The sequence below is a fragment of the Colias croceus genome, chromosome 21, assembly GCF_905220415.1.
Source record: "Colias croceus chromosome 21, ilColCroc2.1".
Classification (NCBI taxonomy): domain Eukaryota; kingdom Metazoa; phylum Arthropoda; class Insecta; order Lepidoptera; family Pieridae; genus Colias; species Colias croceus.
Window position 1 is genome coordinate 3,895,844 of NC_059557.1, and position 26,701 is coordinate 3,922,544.

Sequence of the window (26,701 nt, forward strand, 5' to 3'; positions counted from 1 at the left end):
TACGTCACTTAAAAATAGACTTTACTAAGTGTGATTAGTATCTAAAATCGTTGATCGTTGTGTGGAACGGTTTCTGTTAACTATATTTGGGCGGTGCGTATTAATTTTGCGTGTTGGCTCTTTATAATCCCAATCGCATTTTATATAGGGAGCCACAACTGCATTCCCCTATTTTACGCAAGGGACGCACAATGGGATGGGATTAAATGTTCTGTATTGTAGGCATTAAACTTATCTCGAATTTGTTGGGGCGTATGGCTTTTCGTATACAGCGTGTGGTTTAAGCAATAAAAATAAAATTCAAAATTCAAAACAGCTGTTATAAGATATATTTATCTAAGTGCCTAAAGTTGATTTTTTACAGTCAATTTACACCTGACGTATTAACATGATAAAATCATCTCAATTCTAAATAGTATTCAAATAAAGTAAAAGTTTATACAAATGTTGAAATGAAAAAAATTTATCAGATAAAGTGCTTTATTTCATTGACAAAAAAATACAAACACTTGCAACTTAAAAACTAAAGAAAACAACCTATATATTATACTGCGACGGAAATCTATCAAAAACACAACTACATTTCCCTCGCATTTCAAATAAACAATTGCACAGATAATCAACGCTTATAATTGGTTTAGATTATCTGTTCCCCCTTCGAACGAATCTTTTGTCCGTCTTTGACATGTGTGGTCTTAAAAGTAACAATAAAATTAACATGTTCTATATTGTCATGTCTGTTTAATTTAATTTAATCTATGAATAAATAAATAAAACATACACATTGAACACGAAATGCTTGGATAGTATTTGGTTGTTTGAGGTTATAAATTCGTTGTCAACACAAAAATAATTATTAAGAAAGTTAAGAAATGTGATGAAAATGTTTTATGAAAATTAAATCACTGGGATTTTGGACTTATATAATATAACAGCTTCACATTCATGATCACAAAAGCAGTCTTTAAATAATATTAAGTTTAGAGCCGTGATATGTTTTTTAACATTTTTCTAGGGAATAATACGTATAGTCTAAGTAGATATGATGTTAACTTTTATTTATAGGCAAAATAAAATCCTTCCTTGAAAATCTCGCCATCTCACTCCCACACTTTCAAATTCCGATATGTCAGAAAGAGAAAGCACATAACAATTACATTCAGTCTTATAATTCCGCGTACATGAAGCAAAGTATTTCTAATATTTTACTGACATTAATTGCTATTTTATATACTTACTTACATTACATTAACATTTCATTTTATTTATAACTAGCGGTCCGCCCCGGCTTCGCCCGTGGTACATTTTTACGTTTTCTCTCCATAAGAACCATCCTCGTACTTCAAGAAATGTAATAAAAAAAAGAATTAACGAAATCGGTTCAGTTGTTCTCGAGTTATACGCTTATCAACACATTTTGCGATTCATTTTTATATTATAGATGAGATAATTATATTATGAATCTGAATTTATTGGTTAATAATTTTACATAAATTTCGAGCATCGTGAAGACGTGAATCTACTTAAAGTATTAAGTATATGAATATAATATTTTTAGGTTATATTGTATAGGAGTATTAAATATATAGTAAATTCCGATAGTTCATGAGATATTAGCCCATAAATACGATGGCATATTTTCTGGCGCTAAAAAAATATAAAAAGTGATTAAAAAAATGCATGTAACACATTCCCAATTTCAATTATCTTTCGTTTTGTCTGTGTTACTTTAGATACAAAATGTGAAAAAAGGTATAGAAAAAGAAAGAATAAAAATATCCTAATTCAGAACTATATCTTACGATTGCGCAGAAACTATCTAGCCATCTCTCTTACTCTTATGAAAGATACATTTGACAGAAAGAGATAGTTTAATAATTACATACAAAGTTCATACGTCTGGCTATCTTTTGGCAATTTTTATAAGATAATTTAAATATATAGTTTTTATAGGATAAGGAATGGTAAAGGTAATAATTTTAATGTTTCTTTACGCCAATAATGCAGATCTCTCAGTGATGACCGTGCTTCTGGGCAGACGTGAAATGTGGGGATTCCTGAAAGTAAAAAATATATTTTTGAGTATACAATGAAAAAGGTGACATATACTATACAATATAGGTAAGTACTTTATATAAATATGGCGGTAGTTTTACATTTCACCTACAATTTTTTTTTTCTGAATTATTATTACTATTATTTCCTTCACAACAGTAGGTTCACTAAACAATTTCTCATTACAATACACAAATCACATACTTAAATTACATCTGACAAATTGTTTATGATGTCATTATTTGATATTTCCTAATTTCTAGAAAGTAAACTAGTATCATATGAAAAATTGCATTGGAAAATATGAACCATAAAAAAAAAATTAAATTATAAGAATACAACGAATATCAACTTACCGTCCACTCCTAGGACCCGTGGTACCATACATTGACCTAGGCATGCTAGGTCTTACACTCCTGGGCGGCGGCGGGAACGGAGGCCTTCCATAGTTGTGGAAGTGTTGGAACAGGAAACCGGATATAACCAGCGCTATCCAGAGGAGCGATATTAAGGAATCTGGAATACGAAAAATGTGTGAAAAGTTGTATAATCTAATGAAGAAAGTTGCCTCGAATGACCATTTAACAAAACTGTAAATTTTTTATAATAATGTAAATAGAAAAAAAAAGATCCGATTCAGAGGCAGGATTCGAACCAACGTGTTGTTTGCCAAACCAAGGTCACTGCCTCTCGTGAATCCAGCTAAGCAATCGAATTTCCTCTACTCTTTAAGTTTTGTGTTTAAAGGACAATTCGATTATTTTCTGTTTTTTAAATAAAAAATTCTCATTTACAAAGCAAATGAATGCTATAAAAGTAAACATTAGATACTGTAAGAAAGGAAAGCTCTTGGCTACGATCTCGCCTGATGGTAACTTGGTAAGCTAAGATGTGATCTTAGATGGAATGCTTCCCTAGAAGGTTCACTCCACGCTTGAAGAAATCTCAATACAATATGCAAACTGAAACTTGCGAAATTGTTCTTCGTGGAATAATAATAATAAATTATCAATGTTAAAGATATTAACGATTTTATTATATCTTACGCAAAACTACTAAACGGATTTTTATGATACTTGGTAGTGATGTAGCTTCTCATAGGTATGCTATAGAAAAACTTGTTACTACCCGCAGGTTCATCCGCAGGTGAAACCGCGTGGCACAGCTAGAGCAGCAGAAACTAGTAATATTATAATTTAGCTTTCGTATCAAATTGCAGATTTATTAGAACGTAGATGAGAGGCGTTAGAATGAGAATTAACATAATAGGAATAATAATAATTGAAAAACTGCTTTTAGAACCGGTGGTAATTAAATTCCATGTAATACATGAGTGTGGACATGCCGAAAGAGCTTTTTATTTTTAACTAGAGGTCCGCCCCGGCTTCGCCCGTGGTACATATTTCGCAATAAAAGGTAGCCTATGTCCTTTCTCGGGTATCAAAATATCTCCATACCAAATTTCATGCAAATTGGTTCAGTAGTTTAGGCGTGATTGAGTAACAGAGTTACTTTCGCATTTATAATATTAGTATGGATTGATTGAACAGATAAATATTTTTGATTGCATTTTTTGGCTTTATAAATTCTAGCGGTCTTACTATACCCAACAAAATGTTACCCATTCGCTATGCAATGGATTACGGATTAGTTATTGCAATAGTCTGTCTCGTTTTTATGATTGATGTTTCATGTGAGCCAGACCAGGACACAGCTATGGCAGAAAATGGTAGTAATTTATCCATTGTTTAACTTTTTATTAGTAAGGCCGTTAGTACTTATATCTTACAACAAGTTGTGCTCGCGACTTGTAATGTAATATGCGCGTGCGCGGATCAAATTATTTTTTTCTATTTAGGGCCGATTTTTCAATGCCCAGATAAACAGTCTAATAACTACCCCTCGAATAGATTTATTCAATTGCTTATCTAACTCATAACGGCTCGCCTATTTTTCAATCGTGATTTATTTGATGAATAACTATCTGACCAAATATTTCCATATTGGCAGCTCTGCTCTTGGAGTGGCGAAACAAACATATTAAATTAGTCAGGTTAGAGCGGGATAGAGTCAACTTGCAATATGTCAACAACCGTCATTATGACTCACGTCAGGAGTGCATTTTAAGTTTATCTTGTGTTCTATGATTGTTGATTATTGTTTTGATTCGAGTAAAGAGTTTTGATTAAATTTGTGTTAAAATTTATATATTTTACGATGGAAACGACATAAAGGCAGCGTCCGGCAAATTTTCAATGACATGATCATCAGTAGGTACTATCAAAAACATCAATTTCAATATGATTTAATTGATAATTATTTTATAGAAAGAGGCTTTATTGTAAAAATTCTACGCTCTATGTTATTACATACGAAAATATCCCAAATTTGACGCGTCAGTTGTCAACTCAAACGTCTAATCGTCGAATAGCACGCTATCTGGCCGTTGGAGCAGCAGATAGATTTATTCCTCAAATAACGTAGTTATTCGATAGATAAGTCCTATTCGTCTATTGAAAAATTGAATATTTTGTTAACTGAAGAATAAAGTCTATCTAGCTGTTTATCTGGGCATTGAAAAATCGGCCCTTAATAGAGCTATATTGACATATAGTTAATTATATTATAGGTAAAAGGTGTAGATCGCTTATTTTTGGCTAATTAGCCTTATTTTACATCAGTTGTCTCATTTTCGCTCACTATAGTTGATACATGCCATCTTACTTTATCATCTATCGTAGACTATGCGTTGGTGTGCAACACTTTTTTATAATATCTTTGACATATATTTGGCTATACAGGGTGTAATCGTTAAGTGTGCACAGGCGATTATTCCGTAACTATTACAGATATCAAAAAACTTTAAACTTATATCGAAAGTATTTAACCTAATGAGTAAAATGGCCATAATAATTTTTTAAAAATAAAACGAGAAATATCTAAAAAATTAACTTGAAACCCTCCCATACATTTAGTATGAGATACGAATATCTCATGTACATGGGTTGATCCAAAAGTAATGATAATCAATATTAAACAAGGTCATTACAGTTATAATAATTATGTAGTTCTCTAGATAGTCTTCTAACTAGAAAATATACTTCAATATTTTTTTTCCTAAACTTAAAAAAAAAAATTTGACTTCATCCACAAAAACCCCTCCACGCGGCCATCACTTCGCTGTCGTCTTAAAATAATTTATTGCTAAGAAAGTGTTTCTTGTGCCGAGGAAAGAGATAAAAGTAAATAAGAGCTAAATCTAAAAAATAGGGTAGGTGTTCAAGCATTTGGAATGCCGAGTTTTGAATGGCAGCCATCGCAACTGACGCTTTGTGATCTGGTGCGTTGTCTTGGTGAAACAGCGTTCAGGTCCGCAGTTTGCCATGTCTCTTTTCCTTACTAACCTACCGCAATCTTTTAATTTGGTCTGTTTAGTAAGAGCCCAATAAAGTGGCTACCTTTTTAAAATATTCCACCATAATTATTCCTTCAGCGTCCCAAAAAACTACCGCTTTAATCTAACCTACTGATTTTCACTTTGAATTTCTTCATCGTCACTTTGGAAGCTCGCATCCAGGACATTGATTGTTTTTTGGTTTCAGCATAAATATGGTGAACTCGGGTAACGTCCATGATCACAAAACGTGACAAAAAATTATCCTGATATCATTAAAAATTTAGAAATTTACCCTCTACATGTCGAATCGTTGTTTCTTCTTTTCGTCGGGAAACATTCTGGCACGCACGGTTCACATTCAAATTAATGTAAATAATTGGAAACGTGGCCTGTTGATATGATTTTTTTGTGATTACATGAGCAAGCAAAAAACATTTATTTTATATTTTTATGTGCACAGGAAATACCTAATTATCATTACTTTTGGATCAACCTAGTACATTTAATATGAAAGATTTTAGCTTTTTCTTTCTTTTTTTGGTTTTCTGCTTAAATTACTTCGCAAATTTGAAGGGAAGTTCATTTACAAACTGTAAATAGAGCTCCTCATTGTATTGCACAATGAGGACATCACTTCGAAAATCTGCTATGAATACAAAATGTATGGGAAATAAAATGTATGGGAGCGTTTAATGTAACATTTTTGGATATTTCTCGTTTTATTTTTAAAAATTTATTATGGCCATTTTACTCATTAGGTTAAGTACTTTCGATATCAGTTTAAAGTTTTTTGGTATCTGCAATAGTTACGGAATAATCGCTTGTGCACACTTAACGATTACACCCTGTATAAGAATCTAATATACAAATTGTAACAAAATACATACAGTAGTTTTTGCGTTAAACATGGATCAGATAGTCTTCTACAATTTATTATAGTTTGTACGAATCATAAGACTATAAAATACTTATTTTTTTTAAACTTTAATGTATTAAAAATATATAAAAATAAGTCAGACAGAGGGTAACACTGTTTTCGGGATATAGTTAATTAAAGCACTGATAAACAAAACTATGACTCACGGTCATTGGACTCGATGATATTGTTTTCTTTATCAGTGTTGTTTTTAATCTATGGACATCAAATGAAACCTACGTCATCTAGTGAATAAGAGAGTGAAGAATGTAATTCGTTTTGTGACTGTATGAATTGTATCAATGTATCGGTTCATTCGTTCTTGCTCATTAGTCATTAAATACTTGCCTCTCGTTCGCAATCAGATACACGTTGTTTTATTTTATTAATAGGTTATGGGCCCAGATCCATAGAATTAGTTATCAAAAGTTGTAAAGTTATAGTTTTTTAGTTAGCATCAGTGATTAGAAAGTGATTGCGTCATATATCACGGTGAAAAAATTTTTTCATCCCTGTTGCACGTGGCGCGGCGTTGTGGTGTGATCAACAGATATGGCTTCAAGTACAAATTCCTTTATTGCAAATGTGCCAAAACTAAAAGGCCGAGAAAATTATAGCGAGTGGGCGTTTGCCGCTGAAAACCTATTAGTACTTGAAGGAAAGTCAAAATTTGTCAAGCTTGAGGGAACCGGCGACGCCATTACGGAAGACGCTATGACGAAAGCCAAGTTGATTCTAACCATAGATCCTTCGTTATATGTACATATTAAAGATGCTAAGACTACTAAACAACTATGGCAGAAATTACAACAGATGTTTGATGACGCGGGCTTTTCGAGAAGAATCATGTTATTAAGGAATTTAATTTCAATACGTCTCGAAACATCGGATTCAATGACAAGTTATATTACTCAAATAATAGAAACCGGGCAGAAATTATCTAGAACGGGTTTTGTGGTGAATGATGAGTGGATTGGTTGTTTAATGTTGGCAGGATTGCCTGAGAAATATTTTCCAATGCTCATGGCCATTGAACATTCAGGGATCGCCATTACGGCGGATGTTGTAAAATCCAAATTATTAGATTTGACCGGGAATGATGATTCGGCGGAAACTACAGCGTTGTACACTAGAGGGCGTCGACATATCGATCAAAGATCAAAATCATTCAGTAAGATTGGAAACACGTTCAACAAAGATGGCGATACGTCAAATGTTAACAATAGCAAAAAGAAAGTCATCAAGTGTTATCGTTGTAAACAGATTGGGCACTTCAAAAATCAGTGTACACAAGTGAAAAGTGCGATGACAAACAACTTAAATTGTTTTTCTGCATTATTTTTACGGGAAAACTTCAAGAAAGATGATTGGTACTTAGACTCAGGTGCAAGTGTGCATATAACCTCGAACGTGAACAATATTCGGAATCCATCAGAAAACACGAGTATAAAGGAAATTACAGCGGCTAACAATGGAGTGATGGCTGTATTATGCTCGGGTGATGTTGATATTGTTACGATTACGTCGAAAAGCAGATATAATATCACAGTGAAAGATGTGTTATGCGTGCCAAGTATTGCAACGAATTTATTATCTGTTAGTAAATTAATTGAAAATGGAAACAGAGTGGATTTCAAAAAAAATCATTGCTATATCTACAACAGTAAAAATCAGATAATAGGAGAGGCAAGGTTAGTCGACGGTGTCTATAAACTTATTGTAGAAAATAAACACAGCTGTTGGCTCTCAACGACTGTCAGTGGAAAAAGTGAGTTGTGGCATCGAAGGATGGGCCACTTGAACAGCAAAGACCTCACCAAAATGAAAGATGGTGCAGTTGTGGGCATTGACTTTAATGACAAAGCTGTTGTTGATAAAAGTTCGTGCGTTGTGTGTTGCCAAGGAAAGCAGTCACGATTACCGTTTAACCATGTTGGTACCAGAAGTAGTGAAGTACTTAACATCATTCATGCGGATGTGTGTGGACCTATGGAGGTGAATTCAATTGGAGGCTGCAGGTATTTTTTAATCTTTGTTGATGATTACACACGCATGACTTTTGTCTATTTCTTGAAAGCGAAGAATGAAGCACTTAAATATTTTAAAGAGTTTAAAGCTTTAGTTGAAAATCAACAGAATAAGCGGATTAAAATATTTAGAACTGATAACGGTCTGGAATTTTGTAATACATTGTTTGATAGTTACTTGGCAGACGCTGGTATACTTCATCAGAAAACTAATATCTATACTCCAGAACAGAATGCTATCAGTGAGCGTATGAACAGAACTCTAGTAGAAAGGGCTCGTTGCATGTTGTTTGATGCCAAACTAGACAAAAAGTTCTGGGCTGAAGCGGTAAACACAGCCGTGTACCTTAGAAATAGGTCACCAGCTTCGGGCTTACAAGACTTGACACCAATTGAACTTTGGACTAATAAGAAACCTAATCTTAGTCACATTCGTATTTTCGGGAGCCAGGCCATGGTGCACATTCCAAAAGAAAAGCGATTAAAGTGGGATATTAAATCTAAACCACATATACTGGTTGGTTACTCTGAAAATGTGAAAGGGTATAGGATTTATGACCCAGTTAAGAAATGTGTGACAGTAAGCAGGGATGTCATAATTCAAGAAAACTTAAAAAGTAACATGAATGAAACAATATCAGTTTCAGTGGGGGAAATCTCAGAAATAAAAGAAGAAAAGAAAGACATAGATGAATTTGCTGACAAAGAAGCTAAACAGGATATTAACCAGATGAATAATAAAAACGCTATATTGCAGGATGTGTCTGAGATTCAACCACCAGATGAACCAAAGAGGGTGAGGAGACCACCACAGCGTTATGGTTATTCAAACCTGTGCATGCAGTCGAATGCTGAGAATCAAAGTGATCCAGTCAGTATCCACCATGCTCTTCAAAGTCCTGATAAAGATAGTGGATTTCTGCAATGGAAGAGGAACTTCAAGCATTCAAAGAGAATGATGCATGGACAATAGTGAGTGAAGTGCCTCAAGGTAAAACATTAGTGCAGTGTAAATGGGTCTTTAAAAGAAAGTTTGATAGTGATAACAGTGTTAGATATCGTGCTCGTCTGGTAGCGAAGGGCTTCACCCAAAAACCAGGTATTGACTATGATGAGACATTTTCACCTGTTGTGCGTCACTGTACTTTGCGATTGTTATTTGCACTTTCTGTACAATTAGATTTAAAAGTTACTCATTTGGATGTTAAAACTGCTTTTTTGAATGGTATTTTAAAGGAAGATATTTATATGGCTCATCCACAAGTTAATTTAGATAGTAATAATGATAAAATAATTGTAAAATTAAATAAAGCTATCTATGGCTTAAAGCAGTCGTCAAGGTCATGGTATGATAAAGTTGATCAATGTTTGACAGAATTAGGCTTTAAGAGAAGTTATATAGAACCATGTGTATTTACTAAATTTCATGACAATGTAAAAGTTATTGTTGCTCTTTATGTGGATGATTTTTTTGTATACTCTAACAGTAAAGTAGAGACAAATAGTTTAATTTCAGTTTTGAATACTAAATTTAAAATTAAAGATCTTGGAAATGTAAAACAATGCTTAGGAATGAGAGTAAATATTGATTATAAAAATAATGTATGTACTTTAGACCAAGAACAATACATTGAAGAATTATTAGTTAAATTTAACATGCTAAATTGTAAAGAGGCCAGTACACCTATGGAATTAAAACTAAATATAGATAAAAATAACAATGTTAATGATACTAATATTCCATATCAGCAATTGATTGGTAGTCTCATGTATTTGTCTGTATTAACGAGGCCTGACATAACTTTTAGTGTGAGTTTCTTAAGTCAATTTAATTCTTGTCATAATAGCACTCATTGGAATTATGCTAAACGCATTCTTAGGTATTTAAAAAGGACTAAAAATTATTGTATAAGGTATGTCAAAGGTAGCTCTGAATTGTTAGGTTTTGCTGATGCTGATTGGGCCAATAATTGTGTTGATCGAAAATCATATACAGGGTATTGTTTTATGATGTCAGGGGGAGTAATATCATGGGAAAGTAGAAAACAAAAAACGGTAGCTTTGTCCAGTATGGAAGCTGAGTATATGTCTATGTCAGAAGCTTGTAAAGAGTCTATGTATTTAAGAGTATTGTTGTCTGAAGTCACTAATCAACCAGCATATACTATTACCTTGTACAATGATAGCCAGAGCGCCCAAAAACTTGTTATTAATCATGTCTTACACAGAAAAAGCAAACACATTGATATCAAATATCATTTTTTGAGGGAGTCTGTTGAAAATAAGATTATAAGTATTAAATATATGTGTACTAGCGATATGCCAGCTGATATTTTTACAAAATCACTTTGTGCAAGCAAGCATTATAAATGTATTAAAGCTCTGGGAATTAATGATTGTTTATAATTGTATTGTATGTGTTGTATTTGGTTTCATGTGATGTAGTGGGGGTGTTGTTTTTAATCTATGGACATCAAATGAAACCTACGTCATCTAGTGAATAAGAGAGTGAAGAATGTAATTCGTTTTGTGACTGTATGAATTGTATCAATGTATCGGTTCATTCGTTCTTGCTCATTAGTCATTAAATACTTGCCTCTCGTTCGCAATCAGATACACGTTGTTTTATTTTATTAATAATCAGGTTTATTTATTCCAACTCATAGGTATATAGAAATAGTTTTTGATGAATATATTTTATAGGTATTTTTTAATTATCTTTCAAATTATAATAATTAAGAATGATGCTCAAACTGTAAACGCAACAGTAGGTCCAATTTGAAAAATTCTTTCGGTGTTAGATAGCCCATTTATCGAGGAAGGCTTTATTTTATCGAGGAATATATCATCACGCTAAGACCAACAAGACCGGAGCAATGTGGGTGAAACCGCAGGGCACAGCCAGTTAATTATAAAAATGGCTATTATAAAAAATGAATCTTGTAAGAACTTTTGTAATAGTAGCTTTTTGTGAAGTTTCATAATTATGTTTTCAAAAAATCACGATTTTACAACTCAATACAAACAATCAAACAATTCACTCAAAAATTTATAAAAGCATATTTCCACAACCAAAAATTCCTGAAAAAATCACCAAAAAATAACTCAAAAAACTCACCATTCCACTCAAACGGCGGCGACAGCACAGCCCTATTGAATTTCGGCACTACAGCGCGTCGAATCGTATTGATGATGATGTACTTCAAATTGGACCCTAAGTAGTAGTCCATAGAGTACACAACCGCGTACGCGCCGAGTATGGCGCAGCATAGAATGTTCGAGAGGAACGTCATAGAGACGAGAAGTAGGGACGTTATGAGCATGATGCATATGAAAAGCGTCCAGAAGTTTACGTCCGATTCGAGAGCTATGAGACCACCTAGAAAGTAATAACAAATAAACAAATGAAGGTAGAAACGAAAAACGTTTTCTGAGTAATAAATGAAATGGCTTTTTGTAATTTACATTTTGACTAATATGTGTGTAATTCAAATCTTTACTTCTATACATTTTTTTTTCAGAATTATTGTCTATGTAAACATAATATATTACATAAGTAAATATTGAAATAAATAAAAAATTATAAATGCAAATCTTGAATTAAAACTGCTAAAAAAAACACTAAAATTTTCCAACTACCCACACAACTACACAAAGCGCACTTACCTGGCAATCCATAATATATAATAGCAGAGAATAAGAACCCAACATCCAGGGTTGCCAGGAACACAGCCAGAACTGGTATACCGTAGAACCACCAGAACAACAACCATATCGCGCCAAAACACATGCCCGATAGTATTGATGCTCCCAGGAGAGCTGCAAAGATTTGACATTTGGAATTTTCTAGAACTTTTAATGGCAGAGTCAAGCATGGTTTTGCTCAAATTGTGCCAAATTGCATCAGAGAAGGTGCAATAATCCCATAGAAGATCGGTTTTATATTAACAACAAAATATTACGTCTTTTTATATAATATAATTTTATATAAAAAGACGTAATATTTTGTCGTTATTATAGCTTTAGAAAAAGTTCAATTATCTCGATGTTAATTTTAATATAGTCGAAACTATAGCAACATCGAAAAATTAAGAAGTGAAACACTTTAAAATATTACTTTTTTCAAACATTTATTAAGTAGCAAGATCCGAATAATTCCTGAAAAGTTAGATTATAGATAATATTATAACAAATTAAAAACTCACCTGGTCTAGTCAAATCGGCCATTAAAGCTATCAAAACGTATGTCACAATACCACCACTTACAAGTCCGATTAAGAACATTTCCGTCTTAAAAAACCTGTGTCCGAAGTAACAGACAAACAATCCAACGAACAGTAGACATGCACATATTAATTGCGAGAGAGCGTCATCTGAAAATTTATAAGTGTTTATTATCTTACCTTCTTGGTCTTCGTTATAAAGGTATAACGTATACGTAAAGTAAGTAAACTGGTTTTAATTGGTACAGGACCAATAAATGTAGTAAATGATAGAAGACAATATAAGTCTTTTATTGGTAAAGTTAATTAAATGAGTTCTAAAAAATGCTTCTCTCTTCTCTACCCTTTGAAAAGTGTTATCCAGATTTTTTAAATCCCAGGCAATATTTTGCTAAAGCTTGTATTTTTTCTAAGAGTAGCCTATGGTTCATTCACAATTTATTAGAACCTTGCTCAGTTTTATGTAGATCAAATCGGAGAATCTTTTCCAACTATTCTGGATAACCTTAAAATTTTGAATCCTCGAATAAATATTATTTAATAACCCCAGATCATATTTAGACGAAACTATATCATTGAAGATTCGAATGTTGAAAAAAAAGAAGCATTCTCTAGGGCTTAGGCCTTAGACCAAACACATCCTCACATGCCGAACTTACCGAAAACCTCACAATCGCCATCTACCAAGGGGTCACAAGCGTAACTATACGTGGGCACATACACCGAATATGCGCTAGTGTTGACAGCACTGAACGCTATCGCCACGTATATGGACCCCACGCCGGGGTAAGCGCTTAGCATCCGACGGTTGTGCAGACCGTTGTCGGGGACCTAGAAATTGTTAAGGTCGAACTACACGATAGTTTATAGCAGTACAAGAATCTTTTGGCATTTGGATGATACTTTCAGAGTAGTTGGTGTGAACTAGGTTTGCCGGTGCAATTTGCATTAAATTATATAGATAGACCATATTTTCAGTAATTAATGGCATACTTGATGGCATATAACAAAAACATAAACTGTAAATAGGGAAAAATCAAAACCGCATTAGCTCCGAATTTCGTTAAACGTGCCAAAACATCCTTGTAGCACTAAAAAATTCAAACTCTCATTTATTGGTTATTTGTTCTCATCAAATCAAAAACAAAAAATGCAATCTTCCTAGTGCGTTGCTTTTTGGGATTATTAAAGGCGATATATTTACTAATTGTTCTTTGTACCAAAACAACAATTAGAATGAAAATACTAGAAATCATACAAATGCGACCAAAATCCGTTGAAAATTATTTATATTTTAGTAGACTTTAAGCAAAAACTCAGGATTTACATAAGGAAACGATGTTAACATTGATAAGGGAAAAGGCCAAATCGTAACCAGTTTGTTGGCACACGACACTATACATTCAAATCACTTTGCTGTGGAAATGTTGCCAACTACAAATGAAATTGTTCACATCATAATATTACTTAATAGTTAATACCGATCATAAAAGAGATGATTTCCCCAGACCCAGTGCATATTGTCGTACTTTATAATTCGTATCTGCGTTCGAAAACCGTAGGTAGTCTTGTTTATACTTTATCATAAGGTACTAAAACTATTAAACCGAAAATTTTTAATGAGTATTTTTTTTTATAATTTCTTAAAAAGCTATGATTTTTTATGCTACATATTAAAGTGTTATCCCTAGTCAAATGGAACTATTTTTTTCATCTGAGTTGGGTTAACATGAACTATAGATATAAAAGAGAGAACTTAAACATCTTTTAAGAATGTGACATTTTTAGTACCTACAGATTATGGCATAATCGACCACGAAACTGATAACAATATGAATTGATAACGGCATTGTTTAATTCCGTGGGTTAGCGTGACGAATTCATTCACACTCAATGCAGTGGTTTATGCTTGACTGTATCTAATTAATAAATAAAAGTATTAGCACCATCATAAACTTTTAAATTATCATTGTCTGAAAAAAAAATCTTACATATTCCCCATAGCTCTGAATGTACTCCAACGTCATCATTTGCCGAATACCCTCAAAATAGACATTCGGATCGAAATTTTGTTCTGGCAAGTACATTTTGTAAAATAGCATCACTAATTTGTCAGTAGTGTTGCATTCGTCATCTATGGGGTCTTTAGCTGGCGCTGCATCGACTAGAATATAATCTGTGTTATATTTTGCTCGTAGATAAGGCGATATGGGTACTGGAAACTCCATGTTGCAGCCACCGGGAATAGGGTCTGAAAAAGACTATGTTTTTAGTTTAAGAATAAAGATTTTTTTTATGCTACTATATTAATTTAATATAATAAATATACATAAAAAAATAAAGAAATGTGTTTTATTTAATGAAGAAAATATCCTATCTATAGGTTTTTAGAAATACATAATAAAAAAACAGGTTTAAAAAAAAGTATTAGACTAGTTTTCAAAATGAACATTTAAAGATAAGGAGTCAAATTACATCACCATCTACCTAATAAATTTGTATAAATTATTTAAATTGACTAAGATTTTTTTTTGCATTACACAGAATTAAATCACATTTATTGCACTAAAATTGAATCTATTTTAATACCTGAAGCATAACAACAAAAAGTGTAACATTGTATCAACTGAGTTGGCACGCTAGCCAATGAATAATTGATTGGCGTAGAGAGTGAGATCAAATGTAGCATTCTTGTGGATAAAACTGTCATATAATATATCTGTAGTTAAGAAACTATTATCAAATACTTTGCAAAATTACTATTAATTTTATTGCATGAATACTAATGTTGTTGATTAAGTTGCACTGTATAATAAATTTGAATTTAATAAGAGACACATAACACAGATTATATTTGTAGACTTATAGAGTGACTAAAAAAATATGTCAAATAATTTTAAACTTATATTTAATGGAGAATGGAATCTGTTATCTTATATACTTAAAATGCTTTTATATAGATACTAATTAATAATGGATGAGTTGTAATTGAATATGATAAAATAAAAGCAGACATTTTCCTTGTCCATCCATAGACTAAGAATCCAATCAAATCGAAATCAATTGTTACCGAAAATATTATAAGTGTTATCTATAATGTATTTCTTTGAAATCTTTAATATATTATATACAATCCGTACCTATAAGGGAATTAAAAAGATAATTTATTTTCTAGGAACAACAGACGCTAAAGCAGGCATTACAATTGATAGCTAAAGAAATTTATTGCAGAAAAATAAGGAATTATATCACTCTCATTAGTCACACTCATTATAACTACAACAAATAATAATTAACTGCAGTTCTAATTAATAAGTCTAGATAAAAATAAAACATACCATATTTATTGTATCCATGTACAGAAATGTGCACTCTAAGATCAATTTCATTTTGGTTCATGATAAAAAACGTATCGATTTTCGGTATAACAGCACTGTATAATCCAACATTGGTACCGTATACAGACGACCCGTACACATTAGTTGTGTTATACAGAGTTATATTATACAAGTGACTATGAACTTGGAACGTTATGAAGGAAATATTCAAATTTTCATTCACACAGTTGACTTGCAGTGTGGAATTCGCTTTGAGGATTATAAAACTGTTGTACAGTTCTTTGTTTTCCCATGTTAGAGTTTTGTTTAGGACAATCGTTGTGGCATCTGAAAAGACAAATAGTTTACATTTCTGAACTTATATATATGTCACTGGTGGCGTTGTAAACAGGCCATGAGTTTTGTATTGCATAATGCACTCTCTTTATAATTTTTTGTGTAATTTATGTAACATATGCATGGCAGAAACAAAATTTCATTACACATTAATACAATTGTGACTTTAATTGAATGTTGGTGACAATTCCAGAAAATAAAAATAATCCAGTTATTTCCAACTTATTGATATAGTGTTCTTAGTATAACTTTATTTTATAAAGATTTTAAACTACCTTCAATAAATGTTTTTGAGAACTCAATCAGTTTATGAAAATAGTCATACTAATGCGACCATATACAATTAACCAGAGAAACTGAAGTGAAATTAATTAGCAGCGAACATTAAAGATGTTACTACACCTAAGTTCCTTGGTCGAACCATGAGGTAGAAAGTAATTATATTATTGTAGATTTTTTAATCTATTTATGGTGATTTCTATTAGGAAATTTGTTAATTATGTCCATATTTTTTAATTGTATGTAATGCAGTTTAAAAATATCACTTTTAAATGAACAATGAACTCAAAGAGTATGTGCATATTTGAGTACCCTGCAGTTCTTAATTTAAAATGTTATTTCAATAAGTTCTAAGTAAAATGAAGCCACCTGGATTTGTGGTCTTAGAAATCCAATTTTATGTCATTGACACATTGCACTGCCACTTGGAGTAAGAAAAGAAAAACATGTATGATTATGCAACAAAGAAACTTAATTTTTTTACATAGACAAAATTTTAACATGTAATGTGTAAGTTTTCGTGAAATAAATTAAATATTATACTCACTTAGACCGTTACTGCTTTTCACCGTGAATAATATAAAAACAAAAACAAGTTTACACTTAATCACTGATAACAACATTTTGAATGGTATATAGATTATTTTTAAATAAGCATACTCATAACAATTAACAAGGCACCTATGTATCGAAATCGACTAATTTAATTTGATGTGTTATGATCAGCTGTTCATGTTGACATTTAAAAATTCCCATAACATTCAACAAACACAGAACAGTAAAAAAACTTGGATTTTATCATTAACAAACACACGCGGTTATTTTATAGTCGGTTTCAACTTAAAATATAAACAATAAAATATCCACACACAATCAACAACGTGAAAATATAATTCTCTCAATTTACCTACATTGAACTGTGCATTGAACTGTCACCTGTGTGAATGTCACTTACAGAACGAATGATTAACCGGCGCAATGAACGAGTGAATGTTTATTTATTTCCAACTGTCAACAAACGTGCGAATGAGATAGTCCTATAGATTTTATTTTTAGTTGTGGAATATCTTAAAAAGAAATATTTGAAAACACAGTTCGTACATTTTAGCACAAATAAGTTCTGTTTTTACTATTACTATGCCACTATGTAATTTAAAACAGTTAAAATTGTTGTTTTTTCGAAAATGGGTCGAGTGTTGCGTGTCGGTCCCTCAATCTCGATATCGATTCCTTCACTGGCCGCTAGAGCGCACTCAGTACTCACGTCTAATCTAAATATGGCGGCTCGATCAATGAAGTTGTAGTGTGTAGTGAAGTCTAGTGTAAAAAATTGAAATGATTAAACATTGTGATTATTTTGCGTGTTAATAAATAAATGGGCCATGGGAAGAGGCCAGGATTTGTTGGATGCGGCCCGTAAAGGCGATGAGCGGAGTGTGGAGAAAATTTTAGCACAAATTACTAAAAGGAGTGGTCCTTTTACGAGGTAAGTTCATGTTTTTCGCAAAAGTAACACGGAGACGCTGATAAATAAACGATTTTAAGGAACTGCTGAAGTAAGTTATGTATGTAATGCGTCTATTATTTCGTACCTGATAAAGAAAAATAGATAAAGAGGAAATAACATTCTCTTTACAAGTTTCATGTTTTGAAGCATATCAGCATCTTATGTTCCAAGAAATACCTTTTATTTCGTTGTATAGGTATTTAAGCACGTCTCAGTTGTATATTCGTATTATACGTACGTAGATTAAGGCTATTTTCAATTAAGGAATATGATACAAGGCGAGACTACGCATTTCTTGATTTATTTTGCCTTGGTAAAGTAATTTCTGAGGAAACATCAATCTATTTGTCCAATTATCTACAGTCACACATTCTTCCAGTTACAATATAATATAGTAATAAATCTTTAATTTGTGCAGAAACGTCTATGTTTGCAAGCTTGGGTTCAGAACAATAAATCTTGCTTTAGAAAATAAATGGAAGTTTCTTTATTATTTAGATACAAAATAGTAGTTAATATATAAACTAAATTCAACCATGATGAGGCTAAGTAGGTAGGTATTATAGTTTTAAAAATATAACTTTATGATGAACGAATAACGATAGGTACCTATCAATAACTGGATGTTGAATCGTTATTCGTTACCTATTCGTTAATATTATTGATAGTAACGCAACGCACAATGGTGATTGGTGACATGCCACACATTATTGCAATGAGTAATTATTAGTGTCGATTTTCATTAAACAATAGCTTCGCATTTAATTAAGGAGCCGCAATAAAAAACTACGTCTTGAATAGGTATGTTTTGTTGGGACTATTTCGTGTGGTGTGAAATATTTCGTGTTTATGTTTCTAAATTCGAATATTATGTACTATTGCTAAGTACCTATACCGATGCATGCGCATGCGCAGAAACATCAACGCAACGTCATAAACGGCCTTTGCCGTGCATATCTTTTCGTAATAAAAAACCTGCGTAAACGACCTTACAGTAAACGCACCAAATCGTCGTAGTCATGGCACTATTACGTGAATGATATACGATAATACGAGTAGGTAAGTACTCGCTTAACTGCTTCTATCAAAAGCGATAAAATTCACCGAGTAAATTAACGTTATCTATTTAAGGAAGTAAGTAACTAACTAATATCGTTTAAGTGTTTGGCTCTCTGCCAGACGGCGATGCATGTGAAATAAGGTACATTGAACTTGTCCATCTATAATATTCCTCCCATTCACCCACATCACACATATCGCATGCAGTTTGTATGCAAGCGCGCACGTCTTGTGCACCATCGAAGACCGAAATAATTATCTTCGCGCCATTTACGCATGTAGGTACCTACTCGTCAATCTCGTAATTGATGATTTGAATTTCGAATGGTTTTTTATTTCTGTGTGGCCAGTGTGGATAATATGATGATAATGACAAAGGAGGTTAAACTGCGAGATTTTTTCGAGATTTTTTAAAGTGGTGACTGGTGCTGTAGTTACCTATTTCAACTTTTACACGGGTAATAAAACACCTATATGACGCCCTATCATGACAATTAAAATGTAAGTAAAGAAGAGAACGAAGAGAAGAATAGTAATACACAGAATTAATGATTTAAAACTTTCACGAAGAAATAATAATAGTTTAAAAAAACTAAAAAACACGCTTTTTATAGAAAACCGAACTAAAAAATAGAAAATTTTTTCAAATTAGTGTATTGTCATCGGTCCTCAATAAATCTACAAAGTTTGAACGAAATCTGGCCGTTTAAAGTGGGTCAAAATCGCGCCCAAAGAAGTCGGTTACAAACATACAAACATACAGGTGAAGCTAATATAAAGCGTGTAAAAAATAAACAACGGAACCAACTCCATCGGTATTCAATAATAAGCAAACCCTGTTTAATTTGGTTCCATTACGAAGACGATGTTAAAATGAAGCATGGAAACGCAAAATCTGGTCAAGAAAGTAATATGTACTCAAAAAACCCTTTGGTCGTAACTACACTTTGATGTTGTGCAATCTTTATTTCTATTGTTATGGTAATAAAGTACACATTGCAAGGGTATTGCCTGATTATAGATTCCTTTGTTAAAAACGATAAGCGCCCAGCCTTCGCCTTTCTTCGGTGTTTCGGAAGAATGTAAGGTGCGTTGTCAGATGGCAAAACTAAAGAACCGGCCAAGTGTGAGCCGGATATAGAAAGTATTGTAAATAAGTACCTATATACAGTGTTGCCATCATATTTTTTCTGCGCCTTGACCGCAAAAAAAAAAAAATTGTCATACAACGGTTTAATCGTATTAACTAGGTACCTACCTATAATATAGTTTTTTTTTTGTTGGACACTGAATACTAAACTAACAACCATTGAAAACGAATTCTTTAAATCATATACATCTAGCAAATCGGCCGAACTCCGTTTCGCCACCTTTTCTAGAGACACCTTTTCTTTGCTATGAACCTCACGGAGCCCGAGACCTTTCCAAGTTCCAACGAATGCAAAACCGTGGAAATCGGTTCGTGCATTCTGTAGCGTCAGGAAGGAAAACCCGACTTATTTTTATATACCTAGTAGATTTCGAATATTAAACTAATGGAATGTTTTAATTTAAACGGCTTTTGTGAACCAAAACAAAAGAATTCACGCGAGTTAATTTTATTAAATTATAATTCTAGTTACATTTTCAGGTTAATGTTATGATGTCATAAGTCTTAACATGAACGTAACGGTTATTACATTTGCAAAGAGATAACGGTCTGTCCATTTGTTTTCAGTTAGGATTTGTAGGTTAACTAACTACCTACCTACCTACGGGTCGGGTTTTGATTGCCTGTGGAGTGTGGACTCGATTTTATAAACGAATGTATCGCTCGATCTTTTTACTTTTCAGTTTTCAATGACGATCGCGATTGAACCGGATGAAAATGTTTTTATATCGTGTTTTTTATTGATCTGGAGAGTTTTCAATTTGTATTATTTTAGATGACCATAGATAGCCCGTACCCTCCAGTGATAACGTTAATGAGCTGTTGATGATGATGATGATTTTTATTTTAGATAGTTATATTTGAATTTATTAATATACCTAGGTAAATTATAAAGCGTCTCTATTCTCTGCATTAAAAGTTAAAAGTGTATTATATAAATTTCACGATATTTTTAATTAGACAAAAAAAAAGACTAAATTGAGTCAGAGAGCTACAATTTGAAATTAATTTACTTTTGAGTAGAAGTGATAGAACTGATGAGGAAGGAAATTCACGTAATAAGAATTATTACAATATACATAGTGATTAATATGTATAATATATTACCCTAAAATACGTGATATATTTATAAAATAAACAACAATTATGAATTAATTAGTCATTAGGAAGTAAATATCTGCAGACTGCAGCGAGGCGACATGTGGCTGCTAGTACGTGCCGTGCGATATCATTGATAACAAATAACAATGATAACATTGTAATGTTAGTGTAAAATAAACAAAGTGCCGATATGTTACCGCCCCTTTTTATAAATATGGATTAGTTTAGAGTAAAGACAAGGTGATCGCTTTGTTCATGTTATGTGTATATTTGTTTTTTTGTGTGACTCCTTTCTAGTGAAAGTAGCGCATGCGCATTGCGCACAGTACGCTGAATGAAAGATCAAGTCGTATACTAAGGTCGTATAATTTTTAGCTTTATAAATTAATATTATGTTGGTTTATTTATTGACAATTTTAGGGAAGCGCTTGACAACAATCTCGCCTGATGTTAAGCTAAAGTGGTTCAAGATGGTACGCGTTTCCCTAGACTCCCTAGACCTGTTCACTCTACCCTTGAACAACTAGTTTTGTTGATAAAGATAATCATTGTAACGTCTATTACATAAAACATTGGTACTAAAACTAAAACAAGTCCCATGATTGAAATCCGATTTGAATCGGAGGCATTAAAAATAAAATTAGAATAAAAATAATCGGCATGACTCATTGGTACGGAAGTAATTATAATTATTTATTGTGTTTCCTTCCAAAAATAATTATAACGTGTAATTTCATAAACGAGTTTTCACATAATAATATGTGAAAATTATTATGTGTAGGTACGTCTTATTCATAATATAAATTAGCATTTCATTGCAATTTGCAGTTTGAAATTTATGCTATGTAAATATTATATTACATATATACCTATGTAATTACTAATTAGTTGGAATTACTCTTAAAACTTTTGATTTAAACAGAAGTCAAGTTGTATGTATAAAAATAACTGCGTTAAAAACAACCGACTTCAAAAACGGAAAAGTAAGAAATAAAAAAGATTTGATATTATTAATTACTACATATTATTTTTATGTGCTATTTATTAAATAGGTTTGAAGTCGGTGCCAAACACTAAGCACTTAGTATTAAGCCCATGCACCGACACCAAAGCTTAGTGTTTGGCACCGACTTCAAACCTATTTAATAAATAGCACATAAAAATAATATGTATTAATTAATAATATCAAATCTTTTTTATTTCTTACTTTTCCGTTTTTGAAGTCGGTTGTTTTTAACGCAGTTATTTTTATTTAATACTTTTTAGTGTATTTTTCAACACGAATCAAACGAGCCCAAACTCGAAAAAGTTGAGTCAATATATTACTGAGTTCCTATGGCCACCTTCCGATTCCATCATCAGATCAGCTCCATGTCATGATAATGTTTCATCGCTATCCAATTTACATTCGTATACAAAATTTCAGCTCAATCGGTTACCGGGAAGTGAATCAAAGTTACTTGCTACATTGAAATTAAGTCATCGAGTACAGACAAAAATGCTCATAAAATAAAAACTACTAGGCCTAGCCGAATAAAATTTTTATGGGACCAATTCGACACCATCCCGCATCGAACAAAAAAAGAATCACGTAAATCGGTTCAGAAACCTCGGAGTAATCGGTGTACATACATAAAAAAAAAATAAAAAAAAAAATATACCGGCCGAATTGATAACCTCCTCCTTTTTTTTGAAGTCGGTTAAAAATAGTAATAATTAGTAATAGTAATAATTGCAATTTTGATAACTCTCAAGCCCTGTAAAGAGGTAAAGTAAAAGCATTATTCATATTCGTATTAGTTCGTTTATATTAGTTGTTATTAATTATTGTGGTTTACCAATGACGAATCATAAAATGTGGTTCATAGTTGAAATTCCGTTTGAACAAAAAATTGAACCTATTCAACGTATGTCATAGAAAACCACATACAAATTATCGACATTTAAACAATTGAAAAATAATTGTGTTCTAACGGAGCTTACATTATTATGTGTATCTCAATCCATAATACTCGGGTACCATCATAAGGAAGGTACCCGGTCCTTTGGAAGGCTTACGTGGGGACACGGATCCAACACGCAGAGGCCCTTTAGAGAACTTTACTGTGTTGTGGGACACCAGCCGCAGCCTGCCCATGACTGCACTATAGAGATACAGTCCTAGGCAGTCCGCGGCCGATGTAGGACTATTTCGGAATATGGATAAACAAAATAAACTGGGCTATGGAGTGGGATGTTAAATGGGCCGGTATTTGGGGACTATTGGAAACTATGGCACCTGCCTTTCTACTAAAAGAAAGTAAAAATATGTTGGCAGGTGGTGACTCGCCCTCTCACTGTATGGGCCCCCGAAACAAGTCGCAGCAATAGTGCGACAAAGGGGCAACATATTGTGAGCAGCTAAGGGTGGAGAGGCGTCCCTGGACTTTAAACTCCGATCACGCGCTCCCTGAGGGTCCAGCATCACGTGCCCACTCGCCACTTACGCTTCGCATCCACCCTTCGAGCTAAAAGCTCTCGCGACTCCACTCTGGCCGGCCGGTTAAGGCAAGCCAGAGGTGGGGGTCCTGTCCTCGTCAGGCTTCACTCCGACCGGCCGGTGAAGGCAAGCCGGAGATGAAGACAGGGGCCTCCCCCGGGAGCACTCGGTTCCCGCGGGGTCGCTACTCTCCGACACCCCGCCACAAGGTGTCCTGCGGGTTGACTGATTGCACGGGTGGAATATCTATTATCACGTAAACAATAGATATCCCAAACGTGGGCGATGGGGTCGTCACATCCCTATTATTATTTTTATTAAAGTCAATAGTTACCATTCTACCAATTCAAGCAATCACCATAGACCAAGATAAATGATAATGAATATCGCATCGATCCCAGTATTATTAAAAAAAAAAATCTGTAGGTGTATATGTTGTATATGTGTGTTGTGAATCATCACAGATAATTTACCTAGAAAAAGTAACACTTTTTGCTATTTGCCAAATTAGGTAAATGCGTGTGTAAACAATTTAATTCATAATAGGCACAGCATGCCAAAACACGTTTAAACCTTACGGTACAAAACATAAACACACATAAGGAGTTAAGTAAACATTCAACATAGGTAAAGTGCCTAAATAATTAGACCACTAACTCGAAGGAAACAGTTACACCGCAAAAATACCGCAATAAAAAGGTCTAACTGAAGCAACCTGTTGGCTGCCCGATGATTCATCCGTCGGTGTGATGGTTAGTCACTGACGACCGTTTCCACGATATGGTGCTCTTGTAAATATTTAAAATCAATATTGGAGCGGAGAAGTAAGATAAGGAATGGCGCGTAATCGATTTTTAACGGTCCCTTTTAATTGCTAAAAGGTGAATTATGTTAAGTGCTGGTGAACATGAAGTTTTGGATACCTTTTTTCGGGAAAAGGGATATGTTTCGGAAGTTGAGGAGGCGGTTCAGGTTTGTTCGTGTTCTTTAATTTGATATAATTCAGGCCCCGGAATCACAGACACAATAGAAAATCTATTGTGTCGTGGCCCGATCGGGCCGCTCGGTGCTCAATGGGTTAAAAGTTACGAGATTCAAAAATTGATATAATGATCATGCTTCATACATTTACTTTTAAATTTATTTTTACATTTAAATGATTGAAACACAAAAATGATACAGTATATAAATAAAAAGTCTATATTAAAAATAAATATTAGTAGATTTTGGGAAAATAGAAATACGTTCAAACCCAAAGTAACAGTTAAACACAAAGATGTTATTGAAATTAGTTAAAATAACTGTTATTTAAATGATAAACCTAAAATAGTTGAAACGTATTAGTTAGTGTTGTAATAAATGTATGTATGTACATGATGTTATGTATCTAATATAGGTTTCCAAGAATGAATTCCTAAATGTTATATGTAGCTAGTTGTTGTTCCGTAAGGTAGATAAAATATATGATACGAGAATTAGTCATCAGATTTGGATATTCATTATAATCTATAGTAATTAATACATCCGTCATCATACCACCATGATATTATATTCTTATTAGCATAAAATACCAGTTGTAATTTTGCATTTATTGAAGGAATGGTACCTACAATAAAAAAGGTATACGATTAACCTTATTGCAGTGAAAACAAATCGATTTAATTTTAAAGTCTGTTTATTTACAATTAACGGTCTGCTGATTGATAAAATTGAAGATAAATTGAACAATTATTTGTATTTGTATTAAAATTGATTCGTAAAGTTAAGAGTACAGCTACACCAGACGTCTGATTGCTTTTTGATTGTGTACTTTATTGTACATATCTCTAATACATAACTGTCTTATTGTTGATTTGAATTTGCCTAATTATATAATTAGTTTTGCTGTGTGTATTTGTACGGTTGTTAATGTGTACATAACTATTATGTTAGGTCGTCTGTTAAATCCCTGCAAGAGAACTAATTACAATATTTTTGCCAGGTAAACGAAATCTGAAAGTCAAGGGAAGAGCGTGCATGGCACACCTGTCTTTTACTATTTTTAGGGGATACAGGTTTCAATTATTAATTACTCGCTCCGGGATCGCAAGGTGTTATATCAACCAATTTACAATAAAAAATGAATGCATATTTAAAGGGTATAGGTATAGGTACCTACCCATTATTACTCTTTTTGCATTCGTCCGTCTAAATGTGAAACAGCTTGATGTATTTTTGCAGTTTAACGCAAAAATACAGATGGCCTGATGGAAACGCCTCTGGCATGACACTGTAAAAGATTTGTGTACAAACATGTATCAAACAATTCTAAGGATTTAATCGAACCATACCTAGAGGGATGTGTAAAGCCATGCCCAATTTCATGAAGTAGTTTTTGCGTAATGAGAATGATCAGAAATATAAATATAGGTACATAGGCATCTGGCCTAAACCAACATTTTAAATATGTAGGTACTTGTTTTGTGTATAACTTCCGAGCACAGACATGGACTAGTGTCTACGCCTGTTAAACTTATTATAGCAATCATGCGCTTCAACAACATAGATTGTCATTTTTTATTTATTATTTATTGGCCGGGTAGAATGTATTTTTTTCACTTATCTAAAATACTTTGTACAAAGGTGTGTCGGTCTCGAAAATAAATTGTTTTAAAACGAATATTGAGTTTCCCTAAAGAAATTCCAGTTCCCAAGCCTAAAGCGGGAACAATTTGGCGACCGTGACAGGACAAAATACGGATACCTAAGTTATCTACACATCCACGCAATCTTTTGGGACTGATTCCTGCCGAAAGGGATACCTAACCTGCTCGTCTGAACAACGCCACATCTAA

The 26,701-nt window shown here is 33.1% G+C and overlaps 2 protein-coding genes across 2 annotated transcripts in view; one reads left to right on the forward strand and one right to left on the reverse strand.

Annotated features, from left to right (window-relative positions):
- Window positions 1-1,396: 1,396 nt before the first annotated feature.
- Window positions 1,397-17,502, reverse strand: LOC123701283 (transmembrane 7 superfamily member 3-like). The gene is made up of 9 exons (XM_045648705.1): window positions 17,119-17,502; window positions 15,957-16,283; window positions 14,610-14,869; window positions 13,278-13,449; window positions 12,601-12,768; window positions 12,062-12,214; window positions 11,514-11,774; window positions 2,412-2,571; window positions 1,397-2,057 (listed from the first exon to the last, which is right to left on the reverse strand). The coding sequence occupies exons 1-9, from the start codon at window positions 17,192-17,194 to the stop codon at window positions 1,991-1,993; spliced, it is 1,644 nt and encodes a 547-aa protein (XP_045504661.1). The 5' UTR covers window positions 17,195-17,502; the 3' UTR covers window positions 1,397-1,990.
- Window positions 17,503-17,802: 300 nt separating this feature from the next.
- Window positions 17,803-26,701, forward strand: part of LOC123701284 — a 112,787-nt gene continuing 103,888 nt past the window's right edge. The window contains exon 1 of the mRNA XM_045648707.1: window positions 17,803-18,057. Coding sequence (XP_045504663.1) covers window positions 17,954-18,057 — 104 coding nt within the window. The 5' untranslated portion in view covers window positions 17,803-17,953. The remainder of the gene's footprint in view (window positions 18,058-26,701) is intronic.

Excerpts from the sequence above, each read along its gene's own strand:
- LOC123701283 (XM_045648705.1), bottom strand. The coding sequence starts at position 17,194 with ATGTTGTTATCAGTGATTAAGTGTAAACTTGTTTTTGTTTTTATATTA. Across the intron at positions 16,284-17,118 it reads GAAAAGCAGTAACGGTCTAA|ATGCCACAACGATTGTCCTA; the intron begins GTGAGTATAATA and ends TTGTCTTTTCAG. Across the intron at positions 2,058-2,411 it reads ACGGGTCCTAGGAGTGGACG|GAATCCCCACATTTCACGTC; the intron begins GTAAGTTGATAT and ends TTTTACTTTCAG.